At 36.7% G+C, this 12,280-nt stretch overlaps 1 protein-coding gene across 1 annotated transcript in view; it reads left to right on the forward strand.

Annotated features, from left to right (window-relative positions):
• The window catches only part of EML5 (echinoderm microtubule associated protein like 5), a 96,565-nt gene that overhangs the window by 77,162 nt on the left and 7,123 nt on the right, over window positions 1–12,280 (forward strand). The window contains exons 29-33 of the mRNA XM_014947010.1: window positions 5,258–5,278; window positions 8,348–8,521; window positions 9,551–9,759; window positions 11,055–11,212; window positions 12,160–12,274. Of these exons, the coding sequence (XP_014802496.1) occupies window positions 5,258–5,278; window positions 8,348–8,521; window positions 9,551–9,759; window positions 11,055–11,212; window positions 12,160–12,274 (677 nt within the window). The remainder of the gene's footprint in view (window positions 1–5,257; window positions 5,279–8,347; window positions 8,522–9,550; window positions 9,760–11,054; window positions 11,213–12,159; window positions 12,275–12,280) is intronic.

Genomic DNA, 12,280 nt, shown 5'->3' on the forward strand with positions numbered 1-12,280 from the left:
AACCTTCTTTTTAATTTTAAATTATTACTTCGTACTTTGATAAGAATTTGTTTACTATAGCCCATATTCCCTTCCTGGGAAAAGACTCATTGTCTTAACTGTCCAGTGTAAAGTAGCAATATTTCTTTTTAGATCTGGATTTGGATTTTCTGTTGTAAAATTTTTACATGTCATAAAATCTAAATTGATGATGCTGAATTAAATATTTCAAGTACCTCCCTCTGGCCCTGTCTAACACAATAGCAAGTTTTAATAAACTTGATCTTGTTTGGGTGATCCAGGCATCTGGCAGACTCCTTCACCAGACAGGAAATTTTCATTATCTGTTTTTCTTCTGTAATTTTTTTTTCCATGGCTACTTTACAGGCTTCTAAGCGTAGAGGAAGTAACTGAAGTATCTCAGAACCCACTTTATAGTTGCAGTATAATTTGCTTTATAATACGTAAAAATCTTTTGATTGATATGACATCAGTCTATAAATCGCACTAAAATTAGGCAGGGAGAATGGAGGAATAAAGCTCAGAAAATGGTATTTTATTTGAATAACTGAAAAAATACTTTGAATGTAGTTCAAAAGATAGAGTGTACCAACAAACTGTAGTCTGTTGCTCTTAGAAAAGACACTGATTATTTTTCATCAAAGTCATCATTCAAGAGGAGAGATGGAATGAAAAGTACTTCATACTAAAAAGGGAACGTGAAAGAGAGCTGACCTGTTGCTTTATATGTGATATTCGTTTGTCACACTGCCTACTGGATTAAATTGCCTGGATTTCACTGAATCTATATGTAGAATTTATTTTTGAAATAATTGTTCCTCTAAAGGGTCAAAGTTACAGATTTGTTTTTCTGGCCACATGTGCTGTACGTATAGAATCACTAACCAATGCTCCTGCAAATTCCTAGAAATAATGGCATAATTTTCATAAGTGAAACTTACTTGTTTGTATGTTCCTTTGTATATGAACAATTAAACATAATCTGGAAGAGATGTTACAGATATTTATCAAATGTACCTAGTTGAGGTTTCCTAATTAATTCTGGGCTATTCAGAACAGTGGAACAGTAAGTTATGCTGATATTAATGCATTTGCATGGTGATGGTTTACTTCCAACTAAGCATTGATCAATAACCTGGCTCTGTTGATGTAAGAATGAATGGGAAGTTGCTCTTGCAGTTAGTTCTTTATGAACTATTACAAAAATAAGAAGAGTTAGGGCCTACTGAAGGCATGTGGGAACAGGAATGATTATCTCAGGTGTTTAGGTAAGCCTTTAAAGTTTATCCAATAAAAATTGCTAGAAAGAAGATGGAAGTACCTTAAGAATATTGTATCAGTGGTCATTCATTCTAAAACAGCTTTTGCATTAACCTCATGGATTGTTGAAGAATTGTTGGAAAACCTAGCATGGTAAACAAAGGTGACTTTATTATTTTTTTTTTCCCCTTTGGCAGAGGTATTTCTTTTAAAGATGAATACAAGTGTCAGTTAAGGAGGACAGGGCTGTAAGTTTTCCGTATGCAGTAGCAGTTGGAAGGTGCTGTGTTAGTATGGAATGGGTGACGGACAGCCTTCTCTTATTCACAGTTCTTTATTTCAGACCACCAGTTAGTAGGGCATTGCCACAGCCGGAGAAACTCCAGACAAATAATGTTGGGAAAAAAAAGAGACCTATAGAGGTAAGAAAAACATTGATGTCCTCTTCCTCTCCAGAAATTAACACATCTGTGGACACAGTACATGATTGATTCACTTTAAATATATCAAAGATGGAAATATTGAATAGTGAGTAAATAGAGAGCAAAAAAAGTGGGAGATAACTTTTTTTGTAAATCAAAAAAACCCCAATATTAATTTTTCTTGCAAACAAAACAGAGCACAACTTAATTGTTAGTAACAATAAAACCTTTTAAATGCAGTGCATTGAGAGCATTATGTCCTGCTTAAATAACATAATTCTTATGGTGTATTATCACTAGATACTAACTAAACTAAACATCTTTTACTGCAATTTTTTAAAAAAATTATTTTAAAAGTTTAAAATTCATCATTTTTAGCAGTTATGAGCATGTGTTATGAGCACCACTGTGTATATATGTGTGTGTGTGTGTGTGTATTCTCTGTATATATGTGTGTGTGTATACATACAAATATTCTACAGCATCCACCAAACAGATAATAGGATGAAATGACCGTCTACGAAAAGAATGAGCAGCAAATGTCAGCTGACAGGGAGGGCAGGATCTCAATTTCTGCTGGTTTGAGACATCATTAAACTCCTTTCCATTTACTGCAGAAGGACGTATTTGAAAAATAAAATCCTGGATAGGATTGTAAAGTTCATTGCTTTAAGGTTTTGAGTATTTAATGGACGTAAATATCTTTTTTTAGGACCTGATTTTGGAACTTGTGTTTGGGTACCGAGGCAAGGACTGTAGAAACAACGTGCACTATTTGAATGATGGTGCTGATGTCATATATCATACTGCGTCCGTTGGCATCTTGTATAACGTGGCAACAGGTAGGAGAGAACCCACTCGAGGAAAAATGTTTCTTCACACACATGGGGTTACAGTTTATGAAGTAACTTGGATGCTTTAAATCTTAAAAGAGCGTGTGGAAAAATTATTATTGTTGTTGTTATTGTTATGAAGATTTTATTATTTTGATATTAGCTTCCTGAAATTTGCTTGTTAAAATGATCACAGAAACTAAAACAACTGAACAATGGGATCATTATTGTTGTTTAATGTTTTTTCTAAGACTAAGTTAATTATTTTTTATTTGGTTTACTTTTCAATCCTCCGTGTCACATACATTCATTCCCAATAACCAATTTAGTTTAGGTAACTTAGACCTTTTAAAGAGTAACACAATGCCTTTTGATTCTGTGATATTTAAGCAACTTGATGTAGAAACTTGAGGGAATAGTTCAGAGTTTGAGTCCTATGTGTTAAAATAAAAGTAAAAAATTAGGAGTTTCTGTTTCTTAGTTTTAAGCTCCAAACTGCAACATCACCATAATACACAAAACTAAAATTGTCAAACTTGAAGCATGTCTATGTGTGTATAAATGTTTTAATTAAAGCTGGAGGTTTGGGGTTTCTTTTGTTTTGTTTTTAGGTTCTCAGTCTTTTTACCAGGAACACAACGATGATATTTTGTGCCTCACTGTAAATCAGCACCCCAAGTTTACCAACATAGTGGCAACTGGCCAAGTAGGTATGTTTGTATTTTTGTAAAAAGAAATTAACATAAAGCATGCAATTAGGGCCTTGTGAGTTCACAATAAATCACAGAAAAATTTGATTATGCTATCTCCGTTTGTATGAGTGTTACTCAGTTACCTGTCCTCTTTATATGTTTCTTTGAGTGTAATTTAATAAAGTTGAACAAAAAAACATTGAGGCATTAAGATTAAGCTTATATTTTGTTTGGAGTGTTAGTAAAAAATATTTTATTTTTTTTAGAAATGTTAAGCCCCAAGAAATTGGTTTGGTTTTATTTAACTATCAGCTTGTGTTAGGCCTTCCTAAGAGCCATAGCCCTTCCAAAGGAGTTTTAATTGAGCTACATCTCTACATGGACTAAACCCAGAATTCTTAAAATAGATATCACTTTATAAAGGTTTTTTCTCATCGGGCAGATTTATAACGCCAGCTTCATGTTTGGATAATATATAGTTGCAATATTCTAGGCAGAACCAAAACCGTAATGGCGTATCCCTACAGAAAAGTTTAGATTTATAGGGAAAATACGTTTCATAGTAACATTCAAATTGATCTATGATATAACCAGACTAATACCTGTGTTTCTAAATTTTGCAGAATAGTATAATTTTTGTAGTCCTACAACCTAATTGCAGTTTTCTTACCTTCAGTTGTTTCTCAGCAGATTCAAAACTACAGTTTCTCTTGGTGCATAGAATACAAAAAACCTCTTTATTTTAGGCAGAATAGCATATTTTTTCCCTGTAGGTTTGTTTTAGGTGTTTCATCTAAATATGGTGAGTTTATCAGAGTTTATTACCTGTTTCCCTCTGTCTTTTGGATTTTCAGATGCGTGCCTTGTTAAAATGGACTCATTAGTTGTAACTCCTTAGCTAAAATAGCTTTATTTCTTGGTGAGTTTCTTGCCTCACATCAATTTAAAGAAATCATTAGTGGAATTTATTTAAATAGAAAAAAATATCAGCAGATTTTTGCCTGTGCTTTGATTGCAAAGAACATTTGCAAGAATTACAAACCGTTTAGTGTCTTTAGGAATTTGCTTTTTCAGCGTATTTCTTAATCAGGCCCTCTTTGCCTTTCCATATGATATAAATATGGGAAGAATGTGAAAATTAATTCTTTGCATAGTTTTTCTTCAGTGTTTGTTTTTCCCAAGAAGCAGCACAGGACCCTTAATGCTTTTTTATTTCATAATCATTTCGACATCAGCTAGCAGTAGAACAATTTTAACTGTTTGTATGTGGATTAAGGCATACGAATCGGGAGCAGATGACTCTTAAAAATTAAACTACAAGACATATTTTTAAGGAGAGAGTTAAATCTGAAAAATGAGCTGGAAGCAAAATATCTTCAAACAATACCTATTTTTAGATTCTGAACAGATGTTAAGGAGCACACACTCTGTAAAGAACATACTTAACTGCTGCTACTTTTCCTACTGATAGGACTGGCACAAACATAGCTTCACCAGCATGATTTACATCTTCAGAAGATGTACAGAAACATTATTTCAAGTATTTTTAAACTGTAATGCTGTTAGGCAAAGTCTCGGTAATGCTTCCCAGTACCTGAACCTTTATAATCCTTATTTCTTAATGCTCCTGTAGAAGAACATTGGGTGTATTTGCCACTTGTCAAGATCAGACTCAAACACTATTTCTTAGTGGAATAGCCATCAGCGGGGTTTTTCTCACTTAATTTGTTAAAATACCAGTAACGTGTCAAATATGGTTTTGATTTAGTTTGGCAGGGAGAGACCTAACTTACACCAGAACTAGATTTTTGTGTTGTAACTCAAAGTGGAAATCAAAATATATTAATTCTATGAATTTTTATTTCTGATATGACCACCTTTGATCAGTACTTGTTCATCTTTAACACTAAAAGCAGTAATGGTGCTGCTGCAATGCAGAGAGGTTACATCGATGTGTGTGTCAGGAAATTACACTAAATGTGGCGTATATTTTCTTTAGCACTTATTTTATTTCTGATCTAATTATTTTTCTGCTGCTTTTCCATTACAGGAGACTCAGCAGATATGTCAGGTAAGGGAAATAAAATTTTAACATCTTGAGGTGTAGTTAGCCTATTTAGTAGCCGTCTGCAGCTTCATAGAGCAATAAGTGACGTGAATTCATTTTTAGTTTATTAAACCCCTGTATCAGTCATATTACTGTCAGCACTGAATATAAACCACAGCAGCTCAGCAAATTCTTAATATAGAAACAATTAAAATGTTAGAACACACTTAAAAACTACTTTTGTTTGTAACGTATTCCCTTCTTGCTGCCCAGTGATTAGTGAGTTCTAATTGCATATTGCTACTGTAGCATTCCTGTGTACACTTGCAGGTTTTATAGATGTGTTGGGGCTGACAATTAACATTTATTTCAGACACTCAATTGACTATAATTTTAAATGTGTATTTCTAAAGTAAATTCCATTGAGGAGGCCTAGGTGACTGAGTGAAAAAACCAATCACCTTTCACATTTGCGTATGATTGTCATGCAGTTATTACCACTGATCCAAAATGCTTGTTATGCTGTCAGTTTAATTTTTTCTGTATCATTTTGGGTCTTTGACAGTCTTCACTTAGCAATTTTTTTTTATTAATTTGTTGGTTTTTGAACTGCAATCTTAAAAATTCATCACCATCACGTGTGAATGATTCATTGTTGAGCAGCCATAGTTGTCTTGTGACACATCTTCAGAGATGCATAAATGTGTGTTCATGTGTACCTAGAAAGTATAATAATCTTCATGTGGATCTAAAGCTTGTTCTGTGAAGAACAAATATACAATGGCATTTTTAATGTGTGTTGACTTCTTTTAAATATGCCAAATTGTGCTTGCTCTAAGGATGGGAGGAAGAATATAGGTACCTTTTCCCACACTTCTAAACTGTATACAAGAAGCAGTGATGATATGGCTGTCTATATGCAAGTCCTGTGTATAGTGCCTGGAGACTTTCTGTCTCTCACATGCCTTCTTCCCACTGCAAGTTTAGTTTGAGCTTGTGTATATTACTAAACTCTCTTGTCACTGCCTGAAACCACACACTCTTACTTTTTTCTTCTTTATGGGACCATGAGTCTGGAATCCAAGCTGCTGCCTGCCTTCATTAGAAAGTTGCAGAGTTTCACTTAAAATTTATCAATGACTATTTGGCACCTCTGTTACCAACAACTTCTGCTTTTCTAATTCCAGTTTTCTGTTGTCTACATTGATGCAGGGGTTCTTGAAGCAGTAATGTTTGTAAGAGGCTGGAACAGCAAACTGAGTTCCATAATGACTTGATATAGATTTGCTTCATCTTACTGAAGGTATTTTTTGTCCTGCCAGCCTATGGTAGCTTTATCTAACTTCTCCCAGAAGGAGATGACACCTTAGAAAAATCACTCGTGTGAGAGCAGAGGTTGAGCAGCCAGAGAACTCAACATGAAGGACACAATGTCAGGACAGAGACTTTCAGAAGAACACTACCAAGTAGGAGGACTCCAAGAGTCCACGTTCTCTGTCCTGCAAATCTTGCTCTGAAAGATTTTGTCAGTTCTTATTAATGAAACCCAGGTCCAAGTTTCACTCTGCCACACAACAGAGGAATTTTGGCCAAGGTTGTAGAGGTGCACAGGTCAAGAGCAGTGCAGAGTTCTTCCAAGGGGAGTGCTAAAGAGGGAAAAGCAGCTCAGAGCTATAATAAAGTGTTCTTTTCCCTTCATTTTCCATAAGGACAGAAAGGAGTTTGCTGAAAATTTGGAGACATGCTGGTTTTTGCCAACCACTGCCCTTTCTATTTTAATGACCTGTCTATACTACGCTGTTAGTACCTCTCAAAAGGTGATAATAACAGCATGTTGGTGCCATGAGAGAAAATTCCAGTGGGAAATAGAGGAAATTAGGAAGATTGTTCTAAAGACTATTTTGGAACAGCTGTGGAATTGTGCCCAAAAACATAGTTTCATGTTGAAATTTTACCGAGGTCCCTGTGCCTATTGTTTCCCATCATGTGTGTGCCTTTGAGGAACTAGATTTAACTGATTAGAAACACAAAGCATGGAGCTGAAATATAATTTAGTTTATGTGAATCTGGGTCTACGTCAATAACCAGTAACCCCCAGGTTCTGCAGTCAGATTTGCTAGAGATGAGAAGTAAAGAAGTTTGAGAGAGAATCTTGCATGTCTTGAAAAGGCCCTAAATGCTGTTCAGAGATTGCAAGCTATACATGGATTGCTAGATCTTTGGAGAAGGCACTGTATTTGGAAAAAGCAAAACTAGCCATCATCATAATAGAAATAATCACGTACATTAGAAGCATGGGAAGAAGTTTTCTACTGCAAAGAGCTTGCAGTCTGAACAATGCAGGCTAAATGCAATAGCCTAGTTCTTCTACATCACTAAGCAAGCTGGTTGTTCAGATGACGTTCTCCTGTGAGAGCATGCATTTCAGACAGATGGCCATTTTGTAGAAAAGGAGATTTTGGTCTTGCACTGTAAACTAATTTCTCTATAGCTCTCAGTTGTCCAAAAGCCCCATGGAGAAATTACATTCTTGCTGATCTACTCAATATTTACGAAGGTTTTTGATTTAGCGTGCTGAGCTAAGTTTTACTAGGAGAAAAGCAGGAGAAGACAGCTTGGTTGCAGAGTTTCTGCTGTGCTTCAGAAGTCCAGTAACAGGTTAAGTAAAGTTTTCATCTGCAGTAGTGTAATGAGGCCAGTTTCCCTGTCCTACTTAGTGATGCTGTTGGCCATAAATTGGTTTCCAAAGGGAGGCCAAAATCTCCTTTCTTTTCTTTCTTTCTATTTTTTTTTGTCTGACCAGAACAATTTTATGTCTTACTAAAAAAATACTAACTGCTTCAATAAGCCAGTAATCAGTGAATTCCAAAATCCGTGCTAATTGCCTGTTCTTATCTTTGTGCAGCTACAGCTCCTTCGATTCACGTGTGGGACGCGATGAACAAGCAGACGCTGTCGGTGCTGCGGTGCTACCACTCCAAGGGCGTTTGCTCAGTCAGTTTGTCTTACTAAAAAAACACTAACTGCTTCAATAAGCCAATAATCGGCGAATTCCAAAATCCGTGCTAATTGCCTGTTCTTATCTTTGTGCAGCTACAGCTCCTTCGATTCACGTGTGGGACGCGATGAACAAGCAGACGCTGTCGGTGCTGCGGTGCTACCACTCCAAGGGCGTTTGCTCAGTCAGTTTCAGTGCCACGGGCAAACTGCTGCTCTCCGTAGGGCTGGATCCCGAGCACACCATCACCATTTGGAAGTGGCAGGAAGGTAGGGAAGAGGCTGTAGGATGTGTTTATGTTGTCAGAGGGCACGTTGGCTCGAGTCAGGAGCGATTGTAACATAAACGTATCAGCAGATCAAAAGTTATTGCAATAAATGCTGTGCACTGTACAATAAGAGGTAAAATAAATGTACTTGCCCATTCTAGTAACTGCTAAATATATGTCCTTTTGAAGTACTGTATGAAGATCAAGATAGTTCACTGATTTCCAGTTAGAATAATAAAAGAAAATTACAGTATTTTTTTTTATTATTATTTCAGTTATTTTTTTGCTGCTTGATAAAAACTCTTTATAACGTCTTTTTTGCTCCCAGAAGAAATTTTCTATTTTTCCCTGCTCTTCCTCTTCCTTAACATCTGATTACTAATGAGGTGGTTCTACTCCTAAAATTATCCCCCCAAAATTGCAAATTGCAGAAATGTGATGCCAGTACAGTTCCTCTATGCAGCGATGTAACTGGTGCCTTAAGCTGTACTACGTGTTTTCAGGTTGGCTTTGATCTTTGTGGATCAAAATGTCTGATTTTAACACCTCTGAAGAGACTGCAAAGGTGTTACCTTTGTATCTAAGACATATGTAACAAAGTCAGTTTCTGCATTTTCTGCAGAAAGAAGAAAGTTTCCTAATTTTGGACATTATTTGGTGAGAAGTCATTCATTTGTCACTTGTAATTTGGCCAAAGTTTGGGATTTTCAGAGTCGTCATAGGAATTCAAGAGGAGATGGAAAGTTACTTGGATCTGAGCTCCTAACTTTTTTATGCTCCTGAAGAAATTAAAAATTAAATCTAGATGGCCTCATTAGGTGTTATACTTTACTACTGTGTCTTATTAAATGATTTTTTTTTTAAATCTGCATCTTAATTTTGTTTTAATTTAGAAGCAGTTTGTGCTTTTCTTCCCAACCTGTGTGGTCTTGGATGAATCAGGATTCTCCATAATTTTTATATATTTTTTTTAACCATAAAGATATATTTTTCTCAGCAAATTTAAAATGTCCATTTTTCTTTCTGCCAGGTGCCAAAATCGCCAGCCGAGCTGGTCACAACCAGCGTATATTTGTAGCAGAATTCAGACCAGATTCAGATACCCAGTTTGTTTCTGTGGGAGTGAAACACGTGAGGTTCTGGACACTGGCTGGAAGAGCTCTTCTCAGTAAAAAAGGGCTGCTGAGCTCCATAGAAGATGCCCGGATGCAAACGATGCTTTCTGTAGCTTTTGGAGCGGTACGTACCTTAACAAACTATTTTAAAATGCATACAAACAGAAATTTGTTTTACTCTTCTGCCTTTATTGAGTTCAATGAGACTTTTCTAACCTGCTGAAGGGTATGTCAGTTGTTTTATTTAGCTCATTGTAGCATTTCTAGTACTTTCCTGCTGGTTAGAACTGATACCAGCTTTTTGTAGAACAGAAAAGAAAAAAGATTATGGATTTGTATGCTTTCAAAAAAGCAAATATAGGTGATTTTGATTTTTGGAACTGTAACTGGCCTGTGGTTTCATTTTTCATGAGACTATCTCTTTTCCAGAGTGGTGTCTCTCTCTTTCAGGTACCTCTGATTTAAGAGAGAGTCCTACAAAGCAACAAGATATGTTCCAAATGATAACTACGAGAGATGCGCAGCTCAGCCATTATTAGTCTGGGGTTGGGGAAACCTCTGAGAACTTCCTTAGGGAGGGCCAGATTCTTAGCATGAAAATCAGGCTGTATGAATGACCTGGAGTATGGTATGAGGCTGTTTGAGGATGCAGGGGTTTTGTTAAAAGCTGTGCAAACTGAATAAGCCAAACCTGGTGTGTTCTCCATACTTCCTGTAGGGATCAGTTCTGGGAGTGCTTTTCTTCCTTGGTTTTTGTCTCAGAAGGAGGTGGTTCAGATGCTCCTAAACAGGAATTGGAAACAGCCCAACAGTTACAGTGGGAGTATGATCAGAGGATCTACTTACAAACTCATTTCGAGTCTTCTTGTATTTACTCATTTATTAGGGCATCCCCACACATACCCCTTAAAAAAAGGATGTAGAACATCAACCCATCTCAGCCAAGGAAAGTGTTCTTGCCGAATCTCTGCTTGTGTGCTGGTACCCTAAAATGCTACACGTGATACTGGATTTGAGGATTGTTCACTTAAGTTACTAGAACAGTTTTGTTCAATGACTAGTACCTAGTTTTCTCAATACTAGCAATGACTAGGTTTTAGTTTTCTCCTTTTTTACCCCAGTTTGCACACCTGATGGGCTGAAAATGTAGATAAACCCTGTGGCTGGCACTTAAGTCACTGCATGTCCTCTTGCAGTGCAGAGCCAATTAGCTACAGGAAAGCATGTTTCAGGCTTCAAGAAAAAGCTCATTGTTTCATCCCTACAGGTTCTTATTACCCCTTCCACAATTTGCTCTTACACAGCAGCAAATAAAAGCAATTTAACCAAAATGCAAATGGTGATGATCTTTATTTCTGAATGTTTTTCGTCCTGCCTCACTCAGGATCAGATGATGAGTATGTTTTTTCCCCTTTTCAGAATAACTTGACGTTTACAGGTACTATCAGTGGAGATGTTTGTGTTTGGAAAGATCATGTGTTGATACGAATTGTGGCCAAAGCTCACAACGGACCTGTTTTCACAATGTATACCACGTTGAGAGATGGTTTGATCGTCACAGGAGGCAAAGAAAGGCCGTGAGTTTTCTTTTTTCTGCATGCACATGTATTCTTTAAAAGTGGTTTGGATTCATCCCATCCAACACTAGGCAGCTGAGACATCAAAGCTAGAAGAATAGTCACTTTTGGATCCCTGAATAGGTGGTAGGAAAACAAAGTACCATGTCTCAAGTGCAGATAAGCCCACATGAGCTTCAAGTACCTATTTTTTTCCATTGATTTATAAGAGAAAACCTAGAGATGCCAGGATGCAAACCTAGGTGCCCTGCTGAAGAACCTGAAGTCAAGGGGGATGAATCAGAATCTAAATAGTGTCATTGGATATTAGGAAAAATTTTTACACGGAAAGGGTTATTAAGCCTTAGAATGGGCTGCCCAGGGAAGGGGTTGAGGCACCATCCCTGGAGGTGTTCAAAAGATGGGTTGACATAGAGCTTAGAGACATGGTTTAGTGATGGGTTTTTATCTGAGTTAGGTTGATGGTTGGACTAGGTGATCTTACAGGTCCCTTCCAACCTGGACAATTCTATGATACTGTAATTTTCACAAAAGTGAAAATCTTCTGTCATTTATTTCACAATAGTAAAATACATATCTTTCCTGTTTCCCTTAACTATATTTTGATAAAGTCTGCCTGTCTTAATGAGAAGATGGGAGTTTGTTCACATGCTTAACTGTTCCTTTGACCAGACAAATTCCCTAAGAGCTACTAATTCAGACAGAGCTTGAGCATCCATTTTTCAACTTGTTCTGTAAAGTAGTACCAGGACTTTGAATCCGCATTTCTTGCGTAGCTGGGAGGCTCAGCATATTCAGTAAAAACAAATGGAATCTTTAATAATTTAAAACATATTAGAACACCTCATTTACAGTACATTACATTAAATAATGCAGTTTTTTCACACATTAATTGTCTTTTTTTGTGCCAGCCTTTATACTCATGGTTGTTCCTGATTTCTTCATAGTTCCAAGGAAGGAGGAGCAGTTAAGCTCTGGGATCAAGAGCTGAAACGATGTCGTGCCTTCAGACTGGAGACGGGACAGCTGACGGACTGTGTTCGCTCTGTTTGCAGAGGCAAAGTAAGA

Source organism: Calidris pugnax, unplaced genomic scaffold (assembly GCF_001431845.1).
Source record: "Calidris pugnax isolate Ruff unplaced genomic scaffold, ASM143184v1 scaffold127, whole genome shotgun sequence".
NCBI lineage: Eukaryota > Metazoa > Chordata > Aves > Charadriiformes > Scolopacidae > Calidris > Calidris pugnax.